Source organism: Brassica napus, chromosome C5, assembly GCF_020379485.1.
Source record: "Brassica napus cultivar Da-Ae chromosome C5, Da-Ae, whole genome shotgun sequence".
Classification (NCBI taxonomy): domain Eukaryota; kingdom Viridiplantae; phylum Streptophyta; class Magnoliopsida; order Brassicales; family Brassicaceae; genus Brassica; species Brassica napus.
The window spans coordinates 3,589,981-3,613,857 of record NC_063448.1 but is presented as its reverse complement, the minus strand read 5'-3'; the positions used below and the strand labels follow the sequence as shown (position 1 = coordinate 3,613,857).

At 35.7% G+C, this 23,877-nt stretch overlaps 5 protein-coding genes and 1 non-coding gene across 11 annotated transcripts; 3 read left to right on the top strand and 3 right to left on the bottom strand.

Annotated features, from left to right (window-relative positions):
- Positions 1-3,328: 3,328 nt before the first annotated feature.
- On the top strand, positions 3,329-5,756 carry LOC106413839 (ATP-dependent Clp protease proteolytic subunit-related protein 3, chloroplastic). 2 transcript variants are annotated; one of them, XM_048757910.1, is made up of 10 exons: positions 3,329-3,484; positions 3,574-3,675; positions 3,750-3,872; positions 3,957-4,016; positions 4,161-4,257; positions 4,347-4,420; positions 4,529-4,582; positions 4,655-4,738; positions 4,932-5,055; positions 5,379-5,756. In XM_048757910.1, the coding sequence occupies exons 1-9, from the start codon at positions 3,467-3,469 to the stop codon at positions 5,025-5,027; spliced, it is 708 nt and encodes a 235-aa protein (XP_048613867.1). In that variant the 5' UTR covers positions 3,329-3,466; the 3' UTR covers positions 5,028-5,055; positions 5,379-5,756. The 2 variants fall into 2 exon arrangements, with proteins under 2 accessions (XP_048613867.1, XP_048613866.1); XM_048757909.1 differs by lacking the exon at positions 5,379-5,756 and having other exon boundaries at positions 4,932-5,283.
- Positions 5,757-6,105: 349 nt separating this feature from the next.
- On the bottom strand, positions 6,106-6,177 carry TRNAE-UUC. Its single transcript has one exon. It is a non-coding gene; the product is annotated as a tRNA-Glu (tRNA).
- Positions 6,178-6,356: 179 nt separating this feature from the next.
- On the bottom strand, positions 6,357-7,716 carry LOC106411881 (protein SRC2 homolog). The gene has a single exon (XM_013852732.3). The coding sequence runs from the start codon at positions 7,427-7,429 to the stop codon at positions 6,473-6,475; it is 957 nt and encodes a 318-aa protein (XP_013708186.2). The 5' UTR covers positions 7,430-7,716; the 3' UTR covers positions 6,357-6,472.
- Positions 7,717-7,835: 119 nt separating this feature from the next.
- LOC106411882 (lysine-specific demethylase JMJ25) lies at positions 7,836-8,794 on the top strand. 2 transcript variants are annotated; one of them, XM_013852734.3, is made up of 4 exons: positions 7,836-8,065; positions 8,152-8,271; positions 8,351-8,427; positions 8,540-8,794. In XM_013852734.3, the coding sequence occupies exons 1-4, from the start codon at positions 8,021-8,023 to the stop codon at positions 8,664-8,666; spliced, it is 369 nt and encodes a 122-aa protein (XP_013708188.1). In that variant the 5' UTR covers positions 7,836-8,020; the 3' UTR covers positions 8,667-8,794. The 2 variants fall into 2 exon arrangements, with proteins under 2 accessions (XP_013708188.1, XP_013708187.1); XM_013852733.3 differs by having other exon boundaries at positions 8,507-8,794.
- A 110-nt stretch (positions 8,795-8,904) lies between these two features.
- LOC106416309 lies at positions 8,905-13,135 on the bottom strand. Of its 4 annotated transcripts, none has more exons than XM_022703512.2 (4): positions 12,904-13,135; positions 12,670-12,760; positions 11,261-11,989; positions 8,905-11,076 (listed from the first exon to the last, which is right to left on the bottom strand). In XM_022703512.2, the coding sequence occupies exons 3-4, from the start codon at positions 11,978-11,980 to the stop codon at positions 9,139-9,141; spliced, it is 2,658 nt and encodes an 885-aa protein (XP_022559233.2). In that variant the 5' UTR covers positions 11,981-11,989; positions 12,670-12,760; positions 12,904-13,135; the 3' UTR covers positions 8,905-9,138. The 4 variants fall into 4 exon arrangements, with proteins under 4 accessions (XP_022559233.2, XP_022559234.2, XP_022559235.2 ...); XM_022703513.2 differs by having other exon boundaries at positions 12,909-13,135; XM_022703514.2 differs by lacking the exon at positions 12,670-12,760.
- A 1,804-nt stretch (positions 13,136-14,939) lies between these two features.
- Positions 14,940-16,694, top strand: LOC106412953 (E3 ubiquitin-protein ligase RSL1). The gene is made up of 3 exons (XM_013853819.3): positions 14,940-15,049; positions 15,148-16,246; positions 16,329-16,694. Exons 2-3 carry the CDS (start codon positions 15,159-15,161, stop codon positions 16,405-16,407), a joined length of 1,167 nt encoding a protein of 388 aa, XP_013709273.1. The 5' UTR covers positions 14,940-15,049; positions 15,148-15,158; the 3' UTR covers positions 16,408-16,694.
- Positions 16,695-23,877: the final 7,183 nt, after the last annotated feature.

The window sequence follows — 23,877 nt, the reverse complement described above, 5'->3', positions numbered from 1 at the left end:
ATTATCACCCGGGCCATAGTAAACCGGATCCGTTATAACTAAATTCCACTCCAACCTCCGGTTTACCTTCTTCAACCAGTCCATTTTTCTGAGCTTTCGTGCGCAGGAGAAAAGATCTTTCACCATGGCATCTTTTGCTTACAAGCGTCCATGAAACTCTCTGCTTACACGCTCTTCTTCTTCTTTCTCTTCTCATCCTCCTTCTACATCCGGGAGAACAAACACGAAGACTTTTCGCCGCGCCTTTCGCGCCAACGCTCCGCCAAAATCCCCATACCTTCGATAAACCCTAACGATCCTTTCCTCTTGACGCTCGCTTCCGTCGCCGCTAAATCTCCGGAGAAGCTTCTCAACCGGCCGGTGAACTCCAATACGCCTGAGAGATGTCAATCCAAGTCCCACATTGGAAGTTTAGACAAGGAGTGTCTAATATATAAAGAGATGTCCAACTCTAATTAGTACGAGGTCTTTTGGGAATGAGCCCAAAAGTAAATCCATGCGGGCCAGCCAATTAGGCCCAAAGTGGACAATATCGTACTAATCGGATAATATAGAGTTGGACATGGGATTTAACAATCCCAACAATTGGTATCAGAGCCAGGTTGACGAGAAATCTGCAAGAAGACCAAAATACCCTTCGAGTAGGAACGAGACCCATCGAGTTAGGATTGAGAGTGGTGTGTGGCAGAGATCAAGTCAAAAGATCCTGGAAGTCAGTTGTGGGACACGAGATGAATGTGATCCTTATTTTGAAGGGGATAATGTGATATAACAAAATAAGTCTCACATTGGAGAATTAGATAAAGAGAGTCTAATATATAAAAAGATGTCCAACTCTAATTAGTACGAGGCCTTTTGGGAAGGAAACCAAAATAAAAATCATGCGGGCTTGCCTAAGGCCCAAAGTGGACAATATCGTACTAATCGGATAATACAGAGTTGGACATGAGCTTAATAAATCACAACAATTGGTATCAGAGCGGTTTGACGAAAATCTGCAAGAAAACCAAAACACCCTTCGAGTAGGAATGAGACCCTTCAAGGTGGAAAGGGAGGTTCGGCAGAGATTAGTCAAAAAGATCCTGGAAGTTCCTCCCTTTCCACCTTGAAGGGTCCCATTCCTACTCGATAGGTGTTTTGGTCTTCTTGCAGATTTCTCGTCAACCGCTCTGATACCAATTGTTGGAATTGTTAAATCTCATGTCCAACTCTATATTATCCGATTAGTACGATATTGTCCACTTTGGGCTTAATTGGCTGGCCCGCATGGATTTACTTTTGGGCTCATTCCCAAAAGGCCTTGTACTATTAGAGTTGAACAGCTCTTTATATATTAGACAAAGAGAGTCTAATATATAAAAAGATGTCTAACTCTAATAGTACGAGGCCTTTTGGGAATGAAACCAAAAGTAAATCCATGCGGGCAAGCCAATTAGGCCCAAAGTGGGAGAATGATAGATGTCAATCCAAGTCCCACATTGGAAGTTTAGACAAGGAGTGGCTAATATATAAAGAGATGTCCAACTCTAATTAGTACGAGGCCTTTTGGGAAGGAAACCAAAAATAAAATCATGCGGGCTTACCTAAGGCCCAAAGTGGACAATATCGTACTAATCGGATAATACAGAGTTGGACATGGGCTTAATAAATTCCAACAATTGGGGTATCAGAATGGTTGACGAGAAATCTACAAGAAGACCAAAATACCCTTCGAGTAGGAACGAAATCCATCGAGTTAGGATTGGGAGGTGTGTGTAGCAGAGATCAAGTCAAAAGATCCTGGAAGTCAGTTGTGGGACACGAGATGAATGTGATCCTTAGTTTGAGGGGGATAATGTGATATAACAAACTAGGGGGAGAATGTGATATAACAAACTAAGTCCCACATTGGAGAATAAGACAAAAAGAGTCTAATATATAAAGAGATGTCTAACTCTAATAGTATGATACCTTTTAGGAATGAAACCAAAAGTAAATCCATGCGGGCAAGCCAATTAGGCCCAAAGTGGACAATATCGTACTAATCAGATAATATAGGATTTATTAAATTCATGTCCAACTCTATATTATCTGATTAGTACGATATTGTCCACCTTGAGGCCCTTTGGGAAAGATACCAAAAATAAAACTATGCGGACTTGCCTAAGGCCCAAAGTGGACAGTATCGTATTAATCAGATAATATAGAGTTGAACATGAATTTAATAAATCCCAACAATTGGTATCAGAGCCAGGTTGACGAGAAATCTGCAAGAAGACCAAAACACCCTTCGAGTAGAAATGAGACCCTTCAAAGTGGAAAGGGAGGTTCGGCAGAGATTAGTCAAAAAGATCTTGGAAGTTTCTCTCTTTCCACCTTGAAGGGTCCCATTCCTACTCGAAAGGTGTTTTGGTCTTCTTGCAGATTTCTCGTCAACATGGCTCTGATACCAATTGTTGGGATTTATTAAATCCATGTCCAACTCTATATTATCTGATTAGTACGATATTGTCCAACTAAGTCTCACACTGGAGAATTAGACAAAGAAAATCTAATATATAAAGAGCTGTTCAACTCTAATAGTACGAGGCTTTTTGGGAATGAGCCCAAAAGTAAATCCATGCGGGCCAGCTAATTAGGCCTAAAGTTGACAATATCGTACTAATCGGATAATATAGAGTTGGACATGAGATTTAACAATCCCAACAATTGTGCAAAATCTCATCAAACCTCTCTGATACCAATTGTTGGGATAGTGAAATCCCGTGTCCAACTCTTTATTCTCTGAACTTCCAGGATCTTTTGACTTGATCTCTGCCACACACACCTCCCAATCCTATTTCGATGGGTCCCGTTCCTACTCGAAGGGTATTTTGGTCTTCTTGCAGATTTTTCGTCAACCGCTCTGATACCAATTGTTGGGATTGTTAAATCTCATGTCCAACTCTATATTATCCGATTAGTACGATATTGTCCATTTTGGGCCTAATTGGCTTGCCCGCATGAATTTACTTTTGGTTTCATTCCCAAAAAGCCTCGTACTAATAGAGTTGAGAATTTTTTTATATATTAGATACTTCTTGTCTAATTCTCCAATGTGAAACTTAGTTTGTCAACTCAAAGTTCCTCTGTGGAAAGGGAGCATCTTCAAAGCAACTCAAAGTAACCTTGCGACTAAAGGTGTCGAATGTCGAAGATGCGACAAGGCACCGAGATGATTCGCTAGAGGAAAGGGCACAAGGAGTGTGGTCCTTAGTTTGAGGGGGAGAACGAGAGATGTCAATTCAAGTTCCACATTGGAAGTTTAGACAAAGAGTGTCTAATATATAAAGAGATGTCCAACTCTAATTAGTACGAGGTTTTTTGGGAATGAGCCCAAAAGTAAATCCGTGCGGGCACGCAAAAGCCAAAGTGAACAATATCGTAATGGGATTTAACAATCCCAACAACGCCGCCGTATCTTGACATCTTCGATTCTCCTCAGCTCATGTCTTCTCCTGCTCAGGTGAGCTCATCTCGTATCCAATTTCGATCCCTATATGATCGATTCTTGGCTCTTTGCGTGTAATTGAATCGTCTGTTGGTTGAGATTAGGTTGAGAGATCAGTGGCTTATAACGAGCACATGCCAAGAACTCATCCACCAGACTTGCCTTCTATGCTTCTTGACGGGAGAATTGTTTACATTGGGATGCCTGTAAGTGATTCTTAGCGGAGACTGTGTAGACTGAGAGTGATGATTTGGTGCTGACTGGACTTTTTGTTTTCGAGCTCGTACCGGCGGTTACAGAGCTTGTTGTGGCAGAGCTAATGTATCTTCAGTGGCTGGATCCTAAGGAGCCTATATACATTTACATTAACTCTACAGGGACCACTCGTGACGATGGAGAGACGGTTAGTTTTTTGAACTCTTTGTGAATGATTTTATAAGACACTTGGAATATTTCTAATATTGGTGGAACGGTGTTGAATGAACAGGTTGGGATGGAGTCAGAAGGTTTTGCGATCTATGATTCTTTGATGCAACTTAAGAACGAGGTAATGTTTCTTTATTCGTGAACTGCGCTTTTAATGCAAACATATAAGTAATAATAGTTTATTGGTTAATGCTCTTGAGTAGATATCAAGATAATTTTTGTCTCCGAAGTGTTTGTGTGAATAGCTTGGTCCTTTGTTGTGCAGGTACATACAGTTTGTGTGGGAGCAGCGATAGGTCACGCATGTCTGTTACTTTCCGCGGGAACAAAGGGTAAACGATTTATGATGCCACATTCCAAAGGTAAAAAAAAAAAAGTGCATTCTGGTCAAATTGATTGCTCATTTTTGATAATGAGGGATTCTCAAATGTTTGAACCGATATTGTTGCAGCAATGATCCAGCAACCTCGTATGCCTTCTTCTGGGTTGATGCCTGCTAGTGATGTCCTGATTCGTGCCAAAGAGGTTTGATGTTCCCTCTCTACACTTTGTATCCGGGAAATTTATTATCAACTCAGATTGAAAGAAAACTGAGTTTCATTACATCTCTCACGTTCTTAGTTGTAATTGAAGGTTATAACAAACCGAGATATACTTGTGGAACTACTGTCAAAGCACACTGGGAATGTAAGTGGAAAAACATTTCTTTCGCTTCATGACTTTGATTGGCGATTTTTATCGTTTTAACATGTTATTTAGTCCGTGGAGACTGTGGCTAACGTGATGCGAAGGCCATATTACATGGATGCACCAAAAGCTAAAGAATTTGGAGTTATTGACATGGTAAGTCTAGGCGGCTGTAAAGTACAATGTTTGATCATCATATCTCATATGAGATATTCATTTCCAAGTTTCCAGTGGGATGTCTATTGGTTCGTTGATTATTAGTCTTTGTTACTAAAGAATATTTTATCTTTTAGGAATTGATTTCATACTCTGTTGGACTGACACAAAAGTTGGTAACCTTTTTTACCAGATTCTTTGGCGTGGTCAAGAGAAGATTATCGCGGACGTTGTTCCTTCAGATGAATTCGATAAGAACGCGGGAATTAGAAGCGCAGAACGAGTTTAGTTTCAAGTTCTATGGCCTCAAAATCTCTGCAAGTGACACGCTCAACTCTCCATCACTACTTTTCATGTATGAATATTTCAAGAATATGATTAGCTAGATAAAATATTCTTTCAGTCACTGTTACCTTACAACCGAGTTATGCTGTTAGAGAACAAGCAGAAGAAGTTAGGATCTAGCAATATGATGATTCATCTCATGGATGAAAAAGTTTTGTTCTTTTCCATTTTGAACACACGATAACATTGTTTGCTTCCTCTTCCGCCCTTGGCCGACGGGAACCTTCAGGTCTCAACGAGCCACACCTGTTTTCTTATTACCCGTTTTTTTAAGAGAAAAGACCCTCTTTTGTAGGTTTCAGTGGAGAACAATAAATAGAATTACAGACTGATCAAACTCCCTTGGCTGCGACTGCCCTGTTTCGAACCACTTGGTAAATGTTAGTCATTCGATTAGGAGATTCATATTAAGATGTGATAAAGTTGTGATGTGTTTCAAAAGCCGAAGTAAATACAATGTTCAAATCTCTTTTTCTTTTTATTCTACAGTTCCATTAATGAAAAACTGCTCATTTTCTATCAGCTTTTAAAGATTTACGTCGTCAATGTGACTAGATGAATTGGCAAAATACTATTCACTATTTAAAACTAAGTATCCCCGGCGGCATGTTATTACATTCTTGATGATTATCGTTGAGCTCAAAGCGCTTGAGCCCATAACTATTATGGAGATGGAAGACAGTTCACATCAAAACAATCTCTGCAGACACAAGATAAGTGGAAACGCAATTTTGGTCATCTTTCGACAAGCAATCATCATCGTCTGAAATCTTGTATAACTTCCAGCTATTAAGTGAAAGGTGCATGATTGTTACCCCAATCATAAGACCACACAAAAATTTGAACAACAATGACTTGTATACAACCACCGTCCAGCAAACATTAGAGTCCAATACAAATTAAAGAAGCCACTTGGAAACGTAGAATAAACATTACAGTTGTGAAAGGAACAACACTCTGTTGCCATACTTGATAACTAAATCCATACTTACAAGTTACAATGCATGAAAATTAAAAAAAAGCTCCGTTACCGGGAATCAAACCCGGGTCTCCTGGGTGAAAGCCAGATATCCTAACCGCTGGACGATAACGGATTTGATGTTAGTTTTTATACAAATACGTATCTGACTTTTTTATATTTCTGAGATCTCCCTTTCCTAACACTTGAACGTTGCTGAATGAAAAACTGATTATTAATCTCATACGAAATATCTGATAGCGACATATATCAACTTGACGCAGTTTTCATTAGGAGAGCCAGAAACAACACACAGACAAGAAAACAGAACATGTTGACTTCAGGATAATCCAAAAGAAAAACATAGAACCATTTGCCTAAGAAAATGAAATAGTTGATCACAACACAGAGATAGCACAAACAACAGAAGATCAGAAATCAAAGTCGCCACCCATATCTGCTATATCATCAATAGCTTCACCAACCAGCAACCCACCCAATAAACCAGCTCCGAGTCCAAGTCCTAGACCCATTCCAGCTCCTCCGTGCTTCTTTGGTTTCTGAGGTTTGCCACCGTAACCCTGCTGTTGCGGGTAACCGTACGGACCCTGCGGCGGATATCCATAGCCTGGACCTTGTGGCGGATATCCATAACCCGGACCTTGTGGTGGATAACCCGGGTAGCCTCCTTGCTGTGGAGGCGGATATCCACCGTGCTGCGGGTATGCACCAGGACCAGCTGGAGGATAACCACTGGGACCTCCAGGTGGCGGATAACCATAAACACCACCACCGTGTTTATCATCATATCCTGGTGGTGGGTATCCGGAAGGACCCGGTTGCGGGTATGCAACCGGGGCACCTTGTCCGGGCGGGTAAGCAGTTACGGGCTGATGATCCATAGACTTATGCTCCAGAGTCGATGAGCCAGGCGCGTGAGGAGCACTCGACGCTCCTCCGAAAGTATACTTCTCACCAAACTTGAACGAGAATTTGAGATAACCTTTGGCCTTCCCGTTAGGCAGCCTCACGGCGTACGTCACCGTCTTCTCCTCCTCCTCGTCGCCGGCCTTGTTCTGATCCAAAAGCTCCTTCACCGGAACGCTAACTTCGCCGACGGGCTTATCACCGGCGATCGGCCGATCCGCGACGATCTCGATCACAAGGGTGAGACGATTCTCATTCGCCGCCGCGTCGTCGACGGTGAGCTTCATCTGGTGTCTCCATTTGGGCTTGGTCCCGCAATCTTTGTCAACCTTCGTCTTCTGCTTCGTCCTCGCGTCGCGGTTGATGGAAACGACGGCGTATAAGTCCTGTTTGCCGATCAGTTGGATGTCTTTGAGATCCTCGGCGGATATAATCGTCAGATCCAACGGTCTACATTCCATGATTCAAAAGAAAACAAAAAAGCTTGAAATTTTAGGCAAAGAGAAGATCTTTTTTGTGAGGAATCGAATGTTGCAACTTGTAAGGGTGATGATGATATGCATATATATATATATATATGCGTTTACGTTGGAGCCGGTTTAAAGAATAGATGACGCGGTTATTCCTTTTTTTAATATTAGTTATTTTCCTTAAGTTAGTTTTCCCCTTTATCCTATCCTAAGTAATAATGTTAACCCTGTATGTCAAAAACGGTAATGTTAACGCTGTTAAAAACAAAAAGCTGTAATTAGTTTAGTAACGACAAAAAAAATAGTTTGGTAAATACTAAGGAAAATAACTATTATTCACTTGGGAGAGAGTCCATAAGGAGAAGAATGAACCTGAGATGATGTTGAGTGTGAATGCAGAGAACATTTGAGAAGCCGTTGTATGAAGGATTGTTCTTAAATGAACACAACAAGAGAGACAACTGAAAGACGAGTTTGGTAAGAAAAACAAACATTCTGTTTCTTGCTCTATTTCCAAACACTTTAACTGCATGGAGGGATGATGTTTGATGACTGCCTTGCTCTTGTTTCGGGAGTGGAGCCATGGACGTTCCAGCTGGACGTCCGTTTCAAGTCAGAGATCTTCAGGTAATGCAACATAACATCAAATGAGCTTCTCTTTCCATTGCGCTTACTAAGAAACTAAATCTTGCTGGCATGTATACAATTCTCAGTTGAATGCTCAGGTGGCGCTCGACTTCTTGTGCCCTGAAAGCGTTGGAGAGTTAGCTAGACTAGCCGAAGAGATCCGGTGTTTACCGAACGACCATGAGGCAAAACTTCAGATTCTAGAGGTAACAAAACTATTAACCATCTCAATGCCTTCCGTCCTGAAACTCTTGAAAAAATGGTTTGCTTTTTCTAATATATCAGATAGGAAAAGGAAAGATATCGTTATACGCAGCTAGTTCAGCTATCAAAGAAGTTCAGAAGCTGATCTTGGATCCAAAGTAAGTCGAGAATTTTAGCTAAATCTAATCTAAGGAGTGTGCGAAGTGAATTTGAACTGACAATAGTTATTTTTTTAAGAAAAAATTGGTTCCATTGTTGTGACTACAAAAGATTTGGAGCAGAGCTTGGTTTTGAGGACGCTAACTTAACCAAAGCAGTCTCCAACAACTTGGATAAGGCAATCAAGCAGCCACAACAAAATCAGCTGCATTTGATCAGTCAAGAATTTGTACAGTAGTATTAACATTGTTGTGACTAGTATTACTTACTATTCAGGATTTGTAAGTATAGTACTAATACTACTATTCAGGATTTGTGTATATGCTGTATAAATTATTTGCATGAGCATCATTATTTTCACTTCAATTCTCGGGATCTAGACCATATAAAAATCATTTCGAGTAACCTCCCAACAAATCGAATAATAGAAAACATTACTTATAAGCAATATGCATTCAGTGAGATGAGAGGAGGGCTAGAAGAAAGACTTCACCATTTAGAAAGAAAAGAAACCTTGGATATGTTTTTTTTTTTTTGTCTAATAGAACCTTGGATATGTTGTGTAGCGTTTGTCACATTTGACCCAACAAAAATTGAAGAACAAAGAAGAGTATGTAATAAAACCCTTATAAAAATCCTTTTACTTCTGTACACATTAGTCTATAGCAAGGCTAATGCTCTCACAGCCAACGCCCAAACTCTTCAGACTCTTAAGTCTCTGAAGCTCTGCTACGCTTTAATGAAAGCTTTAAAATAATCGGTGGGAGTTTAGGATGTTCAGTTAGCGCCGGCTTTGAATCATGTCTTCGAACCAGAGGAGGCTTACTCTCAGTTGTGGCTCCATTTAGAATAAAGCTAGGCTTTGTATCCTCTATTTGATCCAAAGGGTTGTTACTTGCTGTTGCTTTGCTTCCATCTTCTCCTCCTCTCTGCTCCTTATCTGCATTCCCATTGTCTGGCAAAAGCTTTGCTCTGTTACTCACTTTAGCTGAGTGCTTTTTCCTCGAAGATCTTTCACGTTTTCTTGGTTTAACCGTAGTTTCCATTATCTCGGTTGTAAGTAAACAAGATTCAAGAGCTTCCAGAGCCCTGGTGGTCAATGGTCGCTTTCTTGTGCTGTGTCTTCTAGGAGCATCTGTATTAGCTTCTTGTTGTTCTGATGAACCAAGTTCTTGAGTATTGACCGGGTGATCAATGGTCGCTTTCTGATGTAGCTCAACTTCTTGCTCTTGTTCCGTATTAATGGAAACACGTCCTTTGTCTGAGCCTGATGCTGAACAGAGCCCGTTTGAGTGATGTTCTGATGAAATGACTTCATGGCTTGTTCTTACCTCCTCTGGAGAACAGTCATTGTCTTCACCAGAGACCGAACATAACCCGTTTGGTTTGGTCTCTGACATTTCTTGGGTCTCAACAACCGCAGAAGACGGTCCAGTTCCAGTCTTTTCTGATTGATCAGACTTTAAGTTCATATAATCAACCGATAACTCGGTTTCATATCTCTTTTTGTCTTCATTCATCTCTTCAACGGTGCTGTTCTTGTGTTGGACCGCACGTAAACTTAAGTGGTCTGATTCAGGATCCTCTTTTGAAAGGCTGTTCTCCCTCTTTATGCAAGCACTGAGCCGTCTGCGTTTCGACGACGGAGCAGATTTTACTGAATGATGATTAGTGTCTGCTCTATGCTTTTTGATCAGCCTCTTTGCTGGATCCTTAACCCTCTCCAAACTCTCTTCCTCCTTTACGCTAGAATCATCCTTGTTTGTGCCATCACTTGGTAAACGTTTCCATCTCCTTAAACCAGACCATTTCTTACGGTGGTCTAGACTCGTATCAACAATAACAAACCGCATTGGGGCATCCAGAGAGGGCATTTCCACATTCTGACTGGACAGGGAAGAAGAATCTTTGTCTCCTAAACCAGTCTTTGTCTCAGAAACTTTCAGATTCCGTAAATCACACAGTTTCCCTCCAGAGGCCAAGCTAGTGTCAACAACAGTGAATCTCATTTGCAGGTTTCCACGGCTAGAGCTTGGAGACTTGAGGTAACGGAGTCTTTGACTACCAGACGGGGAGGAAGACTCTTCATCTGATTGGTCAGAAGAGTTAACGGTTCCATTGACTATCTCTCCTCCTGTTTCAATCTCAAGAAGCTCAGGCTCCGAAGCAATCTTTGTTAGAATGTCACTGACAGAGTCAAAGTAATGATCGCCTTTGACAAGTTCCCCTCTAGAGAACCGTTTCACTCCAGGGACAATGAAAACAATGTTATCCTTAGATGTAATATAGCTTCTGTCCTTTGGCTGCTCTGAGTGCCATCCTCTGGCTAGCAAACGCGGCCACACAGCTTCCCAGAAGATATCGCTGCACCGAGCTTTGCTTAGACGGTAACTGCCTTTTAACTGGTTTATTATGTCGGCAGACGTGAGTGAAGCGTAAGCCCCTAAGTTCGGGAACGAAGAAGACTTTGGAGAAACCGTGAACCATGGTTTGGTGGTCTTAACTGGTACTGCTGTACGAACCGTGAGATCCTCTTTTCCTTTACCAACCGCCACAGCGTCTACCAGAGGCCTGAGACCCACAAGATCCTTCATAGCGTCTATGTATTTCTTTAGAGTGATCTTCCCTTCAGCAAATGACTTGGAGACCTACAAAAAAAAAAGGTAAGATCAATGACCAAAACAAATACTCCCTCCGTTTCAAATTAGTTGCGTAACAATTATTGTTTATGTTAGTTTAATTAGTGGCAAAAGAGACAAATTAATAGTAAAAGTTGCATTGGAATCATAAAACGACACTGGAGTGTAGCATTATAATGCAAGAGAGACTCACATTCACAAGCATCTGTTTCTGAGATTCATCAGAAAGAGAAGGAATCAAACGGGACAGCAACTGCTGTTGCCTCCATCCTGAGTAGAGCTTTCTTCCATATACGCATTTTCGACTACGCTTCTTGCGGGAATCAGACCAAGTGTGGTACTTAGCTGAGTTGTAGAACTTGCCGAAGTAAAACAGCAGTATCTCTCCTGTTTCTTTGTTCTCCATGAACTTCTTCACCTGAGTAAAGTTCTTCCCGAAGGTATACAGACCAAGAACAAAGCTAGCCACCTCATGGTCCTCCCAAGAATTGGATGGTAACTCCGGAACAGCCTCAAGATTCAATCTCTGCTTCTTGGATTTCGGATTCTTGTCACTCTGGCCTCGGATCTTAGCAGAGCAACGACTTCTTTTTGCTCTAAAAGATTTCAAAGATTGGTTCATGTCAACATCATCATCATCATCTCCATTTGCTTGTCCTTTTGGATGTTTGTCTATCCACGTTACTTGAACAGGTTGTCCGACGAGAAAGAGATATGAGGAATCATCATCCAAAGCTAGAGGAGTTGAAAGAGACAATGCACGTTCGGATGCAGACAACATAGGAGGAATCTTGGCCTGAAACTCGTCTCCAACACGAGGCTCAACTTTTGGATCACCACAACAGGCAAATTCAACATCAGAAGAATCTTCGATGAGAGCTGTTTCTTCTATAAGATTGTTTTCCTCGTCCATCAATATTGTCTGCATAAATCCATCAAAAGAAAAGTACATTTTAAATAATGAATCTTAATCATTAACAACATCTAGGCAAGGTTTGGTTTACTGATCACATTGTTATAAAAACATCAAGACATGTTATTCAAACAGCAAAGAGAAATCAATGGAGGTTTCCCGGCGACATGCAGACACATAGGAGATCTGAAACTCATTGTCCAAAAAGTTTTTGTGCCAAAACACTAACACCAAAGATCCAGCCTAGAAATTGACAATCAAAGAATGTTAAAGTAAAAAACAAACCTCAAGGATACACATATACATTGTCCAAGAACAACACAACAGGGGGTAAAGTAGAAAGCTTTTAACATATCAGATTCACAGAAGTATCAAACTTGAAGAGATTCAACAACTTCAGATCGTGAGAGGCAGCAATAGAGAGATACGAAACACAGACACGGAGATTCTAATTAAAAACCCAGAAAATACTTAGAGATGATAAAGCAAGCTAGTGCTGAATTAAAATTGAAACACAGACCTAAGAAGATTTAGAATCTCTCGGATCAAAGCAAAACCCACACAACAAACAAGCAATCGATCCAAAACATCAACAAGTTATAGCCTATAGATAGCCATGTATGTAATTCACAACGATCTGAACATACGACAATGGTACTGTAAGAAGAAAAGCAGCACAAAGTCGAAACCTTTAAAACGTAGAAACACCACAAGTGGGGGGGCTAACTTGGATGTTGTTGAGGATTCCGCATCTACCTAATCTCCGATTGTTTTTGGTTTCTAGGCACGAACCAGTAGCGTTAGGACACAAGCAAACCCAGAAAGAGAGAGAGAGAAGGACAAAAGGGAACGCGGAACGTGAATTGACAAACACGGCATAAGAAAACAATAAGGGGGATAGATAGATAGATAGATTTGATAACCTGACTTTTTTTTTAAGTTTCAGAGAGATGTCTCAAAACTTTTGAGCAATGTTGGAGTTTGTGGCGGCACTGTGAGATAGATTCTCAAGTGGTTGATGAAAGCAAAGAAGATCGAACAAGTACCGTGTGTTCGGTGAGAGAAACGAGTACTGTGGTCGCTCTCTCTTTCAACACCCAAGTCTTCGAGGTGAGATGTGCTTTTTTTTGTGTGTGCGTTTTTGGGGATGTGCTTTTGTGTTAACACTCTTTTCTTATTCGGTGTGCGACTCGTTCGTTGAACTCTCTATGCCGTCAAAATGTAATGGTTTACCAATTTTTCCAAAGAACTGGTGATAATGATAATTTTAAAAAATTTATAAATATATATTGATTTACGATAACATATATGTCTAAGAGTAATACAGTATGATTAAAGTAATTTTACTAGAAAATTCTAAGAGAAGAGGGTTGGAAAAATATGATTACAGTAATAATGTTTTGGATGTTGTCAATCTTAAGGTTTGGACTATTAACATATATGAAAACTACGTCCATGGATTTGAGATTATATATGATCGGTGAGTAAGTGCTTTTCTTGATATTGCTCTATATATGAGCTTCTGATTTTGTTATAGAGATAAATGCATGACAGTCCTTGACAGAGCTTCTTTATGTTAAAATGATTTGATATAACATGTAACGCTCTGACCATCCCGTCGTATAGGCCACGGCTAGCAGCCGTCTTTAGTCGGACCGTTACAATCAATCCATACATATATGTATTAGACCATGTTCAACGTAGTCTCCTAACAAGGTCTCGTAAAGAAAACATTGATTAAAAATAAGCAAAAAGATAATTAATAAGTTAGCAAACGTCTCTTAATTAGGAGAGGCAAGATACGTTTCTTACGAGACACGTGTCATCATTTTGAGAAAACAAAAAATTTTCTTCCTCGATGAAATATTTTTTTTCCGGTCATTGTACACTCTCAAACTTCAATTCTTTTATTCATCTCTTTAACTCCTTCCGAAACTCACTTTGATTTGTTTTATATCCTCAATTAGAGTTTGGGTGTTGAGAATCGTTGGCATCAGCCAGTCAAGGCTTCAACTCTTTTCTTCTTTGTTTCTCTATGTGGTGGGCTTCTCTGATTCTCAAGTTCTCGATCGCCTTGAAAGCTGTAGGAGCCGAGAGACAGCACAATTTTTTTTTTATTGTTGTTAAATTATCTATTTATGTGTTGTTGTAACTTTGTGTGTTAATATTATTGTTCCGTTTTAGCCTTTTTTAATAAGGGCTGACATAACTTTTTGTCTTTTGATAGTTTACGTAATATTTTGTTTTCCGTTATATATTGTCTACATTTTTATATATGATGATTATATAATTTAACATATTAATAAAATTTACTTTATATTTAGTTCATTTTTATATATATTTATAGTATGATTGTTAATTTGTTTATTTCTTTCATCATTTTAACATATGTTTTTATTTTGCATTTTGCAGACATGTTTTAAAAATAGGAATTTCTATTCCTATATATTTCATTCCATCCTTCCTATCTTGTTCATGTTTTGAAATTTTAGTAATTTTACTGAGACGTAAATGTGACCTTTTTTTTATTCTCAAAATTTCTAGTATAATCCATTTTTATCTGGTCATGATTTTCTGTTTACTTTCTCCTATTTTTTTCATATTCTTGTTTAATGTTGTTTCTAATGTTTTATGTAGCCGTACTTTTTATTCCTCTTTCTTCATTTTTTTCAGTTTTTTTTTTGTTATTTGGTGTTCTCGTATTGCAATAAGCATTTGTTTCAAATTATTTTTAGAATTTTGAATTTTTTTTTTTAGATTTTATTTTTCTATTGTCTTGGTTTCATTCTTCTACTTCTTGTCGCGGACAGATTTTTTTTTTTTTTTGGGTCTAATGGGCTTGGAAAAATATTATTGTTAGATATGGCCCAAATAAATTAAGAAAAAAAAATGTTAGTTGCTTGGGAGAGATGTCAAGCCATTCTCCTCCTGCGTATATATATATAGATATATAGATATAAGGTTGATGGTTCAGAAAATCAAAAACACTTTCAGGGTTTTCCTCCGATCTCGCTGCTGCATCTTCGGTCTGAGCTTTGATTCACGCTTCGCTTCGGGTTTTGATTTCAGGTTTCTCTTTTCAGATTTTTGTTTGAATAATATAAGATTTATAAATTGCATCATAGCCTTGTTTGAATATAAATCTACCACTAATTGCCGTCACACAGAAGAAGTTAGCATGGATAAAGAATTGGAATTGTCGAGGCAGAAGCTTGATCTTGTTACGCTGGGAGAATCCTCAACGTATCGGTTATACTCCAAGGGTTTGGTGAGTGAAGAGGTTATTAAGGATGATACGATGCTGGTCGGTGGTTCAGGCCTGTCCCTCTGTGACTCGAACGATAACTCGAAACTGGAGACCAACAAAGCTCTGAGAAACCGAAGCGTCCTGGCGCACCCTGAAGCTCCGGAATTGGCTGCCATAGTTCAAGGGCTGAAATGGGCGTTGAAACGTGGTGTCAAAAGTATCCAATTCTTCTGTGACGATTCCATCATCTTGGATTACGTAACAGGTAAAGCTGCACCACCGAACGAGTCCATTGTAGCAAAACTTTTGGAGGAAGTGGCTCGTCGTCAGACAAGATTCACGTCTTGCCAGGCACTCCCTCTGCGCAGCAGAGACATCAGTTCTGTCATTAAGCTCGCAAGAGATGCTATTGCTTCCCAAACCAGATGGATTGAAGAAGGTGACGACACCAACACTGAGTATGAGACTTGTCCAGCCTGCTACGCACACGTTTCAACTCGTCACAAACTTGAGGTGAGGAGCGGTTGCTTCCACCGCATCTGCTTTACGTGCATAAGGGACTGTGTCTCATCCCAACTAGCACGAGGGGACACCGTACTCTGCCCTTACCCCGGTTGCGAGAAAGAACTTGTGCTAGAGGATTGTAGAGGTGTTGTTGATGATGATGCTCTTAATCTTATCATCCACCGCAAGAAGGAGAAGGCCATCCCCGTTTTAGACAGAGTCTACTGTCCCAAGCCTTGTTGCAACTTTTTGATGTCCGACCGCGACCTCATTGATCCTCGGCAAAAGAAGTCAGTAGAACGCACGTGCGTGGAGTGCGGCTTGTGTTTCTGCAAAAAATGCCAGGTTCCATGGCACTACAAGAAGACGTGCGATGAGTTCAAGAAGTCCCAGTCTTACCTGACATCTGACGCCGCGCTTTTCGAGTCTTTAGTCAAGACACAGGGATGGATCAAGTGTCCCCAGTGTGCCACCGTCGTTCAAAAAAATGGCGGGTGCCAACGCATTAGCTGCAGGTATTATTGGACATTTGTTATTCAGACTGGTTTTTTATATTATTTGTCTTTGACTCTGTGTTTTTTTTTTATTTTCTCACAGACATTGCAACCACAAGTTTTGTTACGCATGTGGGGCTGCGTGTACAAGGAAGAAAATGTCATGCAACTGCAGCCCCTAGTAAGATGTCGTCTCCTGGTGAATCCCACAAGACTAGGCTTCTAACGTGCTGAAGAGCCTGATATGCCAATCTTCTCTTCAAATAAAAAGACTATATAGACCATTCCAAATAGTTTCCTATTAACGATATGCTAGTGAGCTTCTGTATTCCCAAACAAGTTTGTGATGCATATTCGACACTTGCTTTCTCTCTTCAAATGAAATCTAATACGAAAACGACCATTGTTGAGTTTTATAGTTAAAACTGATACCAATGTTGTAAACAATATATGCATAAAAAGGCAAGGTAGAATGAATCAGAACTTGTAGAAGAATGAGAAACTCGAGAGAGCCTGAAAATGTCCATATATGTTTATGCGTGGACCAAGGCAGAATTGGTGAGAATTTGATCAACTGTCTTTTGGGGGGGGGGGGGGGGGGGGGGGGGGGGGGGTTGGTTAGAACAGACAGAGAACTGCTTATCCAGTTCCTCATCTCTTAAAGAAACCAACAAAAGCTTTTGTTTGAGTAAGCCTGATTCTCTTATCACATGATTTGACCTGTTTTGTGGCATTATGATACTCTGGTGGTGTCTTTTATCAACACGAGGCAATGCTTTTTCATCTGGATAACCGGCTAAATTGTGAGAGTAACCAGTTCAGATTTATAAAACAACAAAAACCACAACAGATTCTAATCAAAGTCAATGCCTTTATTACATGAGAAGTTCATGATCAAAGTCCAGTTATCAACACAGGCTTTATAGCATTGATCCCCAATAATTGAGAGTTATCACATTACGACTTTAATTTAACTATCTTTACGTTCATTTCTGTTATTGATTTAGTTTTGGTACAACATAATTCGAGGCAGGCTGTAAAATTGTTTTAACTAAGGTGCTGGCTTGGAATATATCGATGGAAGAGTACACGATTACACATATTAGTGAAATGAGAATCATATATAAAATTACAAATGCGCTACAAAGACAGCATTAACGAATTTTATATTAATTTAAGCATACGATTAGCTAGCAAAAATTAGGAGACCGTTAACAACTTTTCCAATTAAAACCGTTAATTGATAGATTAAGGAAAAAGATAAATGCTTTTCAGAAAGAGATGAGAGCATTCTAGATTTATTCTGTTTTTAATTGGTTGTGCATCGTCCGTTTATACCATATAAAACACATCAAGAGTTTGATCCGTGCGGGTTTTTGTTTATTTTATAAACTAGATTGTGATTCGCGCTGAATAATGTTTTCTTAAAAACTTTCTATAATCGCATTTTTTTTTATTTAAAGTAGGTTTTGCCATGAAATATGTGTAACCCAAAATCCATATCAAACTCAAACAAAAAAATGATGCTTTCCTGGTCCGAAATATAAAAAATCTCTAAACAGGTTTTGTAGAGTAGTAGACCACATATCCAAATTCGAAATGTCATTAGCCGAATCCGAACAAACAACCCAAAAAACCAAAAAAATCCGAAAACCAATCCGAAAGTCCAAATTAATTACAAATATAAAATATTTGAAACATAAATATGTATTTCAAATATTCAGTTCTATATTTATTTTGAAATTATATCTAAATATAAGTATTTAATTTTTAATAAGTACCTTAAATATCCAATTATATATAAATAAGTTTATTTCTTATGTTTTGCTTTTAAATTTTGGATTTAACTTCAGATATATTCGAACCGGACCCATATAACATGAATCGGAACAATATATGGCAATTTTATAGACTTTAGGATATGATACAAATTAGAACCAAAATCGATGTTTTATATCCGAACTCAATCCGTACTTACAAATTTGCCAGAATGTGACCTAGGATATGATATAAATTAGAACTGAATTTCGAAATACCCAACATGTATCCCAATGGGTAGCTGAACGCCCAAGCCTAACTTAAAGTATGTTTTATGTTTTTTTCAATTAGTTTTATATTTGATATGTTTGTTGGAATAACCCGTAAAACTATACTCAAAAAAAATATCAATAATAAATGTTCCAGCATATCATTAAATATTAATAACTATTACTATTTAGTTTATCACATATATATCTAATTTTAAACTCTATCTATAAGAATTATATTATTATATATTTGGTGAAGATTTTAAAGAATTTGTTTCTTGCATTTGAATTAAAGTACAGTTGTATATATGAATTAGTAGGCATATATATTTTTTCAGATTAATAAATAAAATATAATTTATTATTTACTTAACAGTAGTGTTAATATAAATTGAAATCACTATTAAAAAAATATAGATTAGTTATTTAATTCCTTAAATTTAGGTTAGTGTATATATTAAATAATAATTAAGTTAGGCATAAATAGAAATAATTAGAAAAGGTATTTAAATGTAATTGTTTAACTTAAACTACTTGTAAGTAGATGAAAAATAGGACCCTAAATTAATAGATTTGATGTAAAACTTTGATATAATTGTAAACATTTTCAACATATAATTTACATTTTAGTGTTATATATTGTGTAACTCTATAATCTTATTATTTATCTTTCTTATCTGACATTATTTTATAATAGTGCATTAATTTTGTTACTAAACTAATGTACTACTGTATAAAAAATAGTTGATTTTTTTTGTAAATATTTTTTTTATATTTTTTCAACCTATTTATTATAATTAAAAACATTAAAAATTTATTTGTTATTAATCTTTTAAATGAATTATTAAATTTTAGAGTTTTCTAATAGCATATTTGTGAATAACACATGAATTAAAGGTTAGTTATAAAATCTATATTTTGTTATAATCATTTTAATAATTGTATATTTTTTGAGTCTCAAAAAAGATAATATATAATTTTAGATATGAAAGTTTAACCAATGTTGACAATTTTATTTTTTATAAAAAATGTACAAATTTTAACACTTATTTACAGTGAATGATATTTATTTATTTAAATGAAAGAATTTTAAAAATAAAATAGGTTAATTTACCAATTTAACACAAATTTGTTACATTTATTTCATATAGTACTTCTATTTTAATATCAAGAAACTATAATTATAAAATTTATAAAAGATAGCATATAATTTTATTCTTGTTTCTTAAATTTTACTTATAATTAATTTATAATAGTATTAATAGTATTAATTTCGAAATTAAATAATGCATTATTTTATAAAAACATTGGAAAATTTTAATTAGATTTTGTTAGATTTTCCTCAATTGATTTTGTTTGAACTAAAAATAATTAAATTTATAGTTAAAATTGATTCATTAAGATTTAAAAACAACAATATATATTTGCTTGATTAAAGTAAATAATCAAAAATGTCATAATAATAAATTAATGAAATGGTTCTACTATGACTTTTTCTTAGTAGATTTTTTTTTGTACTTCTCTTTTAGTTGAAAAGTTGTATCTCAAAGTTAAAATCCAATGCCATCGAAATTAGTTTATACACAACAAGATAGTGCGGTTATAGTACTTAAGTCAACCTAGTCGAATTGTGTAGAACGTTTTCATACTCGCATATTACATCTATTTTTTTTTTAGAATTATACATAGGTATCTTGGTCCCATCAAGATGAATCTAGACTAGTCCGAGAAAACATTTGCCCCCACAGATGGTTCTCTGTCGCCGACGATGTCCAAATGTTAATTCTCTGGTGGCCGAGACTCAAACCCAAATGACTTGTATTCCATCTAAATGACACATTTGAAGTTTTGTAAACATATTCCTTGACGGTAGTAAGTTCTAACATAAATATATGTATATGTATTCTTATATTGTAGTAAGTCAATCTAAAATTCAAAGCTATATGGTGTACGTACGTTTTACATTTCACAGAACGTCTCCGGTGGCTTAAATTTATCGAAACCAGACGCGTGTTGAATCCATATATATCTTTATGCACATTCTCATAATATATAAACCAATTACGTGGCAAAGATTATCAACCTTGGTTAGCTTTTAACCACCACAGTTTTTCTATAATATTTGACCTTGGTCCTTGGCTATTGTTTATATTGTATATATTATATATACTAGTTGAATTCGATCGTGTGCAGTATGCTAGTAAGTGTATATAATTTACATTTTAATGAAACAAAGGTCAAATGCACAGGGCCGGCTCAAGGACAGGGGCCAGCAGTGCATCCGCCCAGGGTCCACGTACAAAAGGGCCAAGACCAACGTACAATAGGGGCCCATATATTCCAATCGTTGAATAATTAAAGGGCCTTGTCTAAACTGTTCCAACCGAGTTCCTCTTTAAATTTTTAATATAATTGTTTGTCGGCAATGTCAAAGGAAAAACATCAAATTTATGTTCAACATATTGGGCTTTATGGACCATTGCGGTAGACGATAGTACATCATTTTTATAATTTTCTTGTGGATTTGGGTTTTATACACATATAAAAATAAATAATGAAAATTGAGTGATTTAATTTGGACCAATGAATAACTAAAGGGCATATTTTAAATCTCGCCCTAGGGTCCACAATACATCTGAGCCGGCCCTGCAAATGCAAGCGAGTGGGATTTGATCCGTACCGGATATTATGCGGATTACGTGCTCGGAATTTCATATTTTCTAATGTTAAGGTTTTGACATTCCATAAGCTTACCATTGCTTCATCAAGAATAATTTCTTTTACCAAAAGTAGCTATGCTCTAATCAAAAGTTAGGTCAACTTCATTTTCGTTGTGTATAATTATCAGGTCATTTAGACCACCGCATACGTTGTTTAATCAAAGTTACTCATTAATATATATGCATATTTAAAATAAACGATTATTTAAATATTTTCATGATACTATTATGAAATATATGTGGATGTCATCTAAAATGTTTATGCATTGTCTCGTCTTGCTATCGCGATTGGATACATGATAAAAGGAGTTGGACCACGTGATGTATAATATATTTCTATGTTTATAAGCTAGTTGGTTAGATTATTATATATACTCGTAGCATTTCCATAAAGCTGAGTCTAAGGTAAAGGTTTTAAAAGCTAAAGCTAATTTGTATATATTGCTAAAAAAATATGCCACAATTCAATAGTATATATATATATAACTTTTGTATAAAGACGTGACATTTTTAGTGGGATCTCATATTTTATGTATGAAAGTAAAATCTTCTTAAAAAATTTTATTATCGCTACAAGAGAAAGTTTAATTATAATGATTTTCCAGTTCACTAAAATAGAAACTATGTAGATAGCATTTGGTTTGTAAGATATTATTTGAAAGCCTGTATATTAATAAATCTTATAATTAAATTATAAAGTCTGGTCTCTCCAGATGTCTTATTAATGGAATGCTGAGCTCAATCGAAAACAAAAGCACATCAAATTAAAATACAATACTAGTTGAGCACGTCAACACAAATACGCTAATATAATGATCGATCCAGATACCTCATGATGGTGGCGCAAACTATAAATCATGTTTTTTTACTGATATAAATCATAAGTTTGGAATCATCTTAGTCTGGTGGTTAAAGTTTAAAGACTTCTACATTCGGGTTTGGGGTTCAAATCCCAAACTATGCAATTTCTTGCAGATTGTGCATTAAAGGAGGACCAGGTTTCAATTCCCGGAGAAAACGATTTATTAAATAATTATGCAGACTACGGAAGAAAGACTTACAAGGGATCTTCAACATGGTGCAAGTAAATCTGGTTGGCGTAGATCTTCGTAGGACGACTCAGGTCGGCTCATGTGATACAGTTAAGCCTAGATCTTCATAAGGCAGGTAGTATTGTCGGTTGTCGAATCGTCTATGTAATATTTCTCATAATTGTAATATCATAATAAATCAGCATTAAAAAAAAATCATAAGTTAATAGCCCAGTATTCTCATTTAACGCACTACAATGTTAAACGATATCCATATCATATGAACTATCTAATCTATTAATTTAGAGTCCTATTTTTTATCTACCATTAACAAGTGATAGTAGAACCACCTAAAGAATTAGTTAATATGTCATATTTGATTATTTACATTAATAATAAACCAACTATATATTTGAAATTAATTTTTTTAATTATAACAAATTTGTTGACAAAGAATCTAACAAAATCTTACTTAAAAATTTAAATATTATTAGAAAATAACATATTAATTAATTTCGTAATTAGTAATATAATATTGTTATAAATCAATGTCAACTAAAATTTTATTATAAAACAAGAAAATAAAAATTATATACTATTTATAAATACTATAATTAAATTCTGTATTATATAAAAATATAAGTGTTATATGAATTAAATATGACAAAATTATATTAAATAGGTAAATTATTAAAACAAAATTTAATTGTTTCATTTAAACAAATTATCACTCATCATTGAAATAGGTTAAAATTCGTAAACTATATAATATTTTTATACAAAAATAAATTTATTAACATAGGTTAAACTTTTATATCTACAACTATATATTATCTTTTTATTTATTTTGAAACTCTTAATAATATATTGTTTAAAATGTTTATATACAAAAATATAACAGTATATAATAACTTTTAGTTCATATACTATTTAAAAAATATTTTATTAAGAAAACTATGAAATTTAGTAATTCATTAAAAATATTAATAACAAATAAATTTTAATTATAATTTTTTTTAATTCTTGAGAAGAATTATAAAATATAAAAAAAATCAAGTATTTTTTATAAAATATGTACTAATGTAGTAACAAAAAACAAATTCAAAATTCATGTAATCTTCCAAACTCAAAAAAATAGTACTGTAATTTTTCAAAATTTTCTTGACAAAATATAAAATTTGAAAATAAATATTCAAACTCAAAATGATAATATTTAAAATTTTACAAAAGATAAAATCATAGATAATAAAGATTAACTTTTCAAAATGCACCACGAAGAAACAAACTATATATGTTATAAAAATTAAAGCAATCTAATATTTTAAAATCTTAATTAAATATAAATAGAAAACTTTATATCATAACATCCAAAAATATCCTCTATCAATAAAATTGACTAAAATAATATGATAGATGCTACTATGTATAAAATTTACTAAAATTAGTGGGCTATATTATTTAAACAAAATAGTGTTTTTACTTATAAATCCCGTAAAATACTAAAATAATATATGTTAAAGTATATTTTTTTAAACACAACATGTAAATATAAAATTCTCTTAAACATATGTATATTTCTAATATAAATAAATAAATTTAAAAAATGTATTATAGCAAAATGTTTAAATTAAAGAAAATACATATTTTGAAGTAGGTTATCAATTTGATTATTTCATATTGTTATTTTATTGTACCTAACTCGAACATATATCAGTAACTAATAAAAATTAATAACAAAGTAAAATATATTAAACAAATCACTATATATATATATTAATAAAGCCGAATAAGAAATATAAACAATAGTATTATAGAGTTATACAACAGATAATACTAAAATAAAAATTATATATTTAAAACAATTGTAATAATAT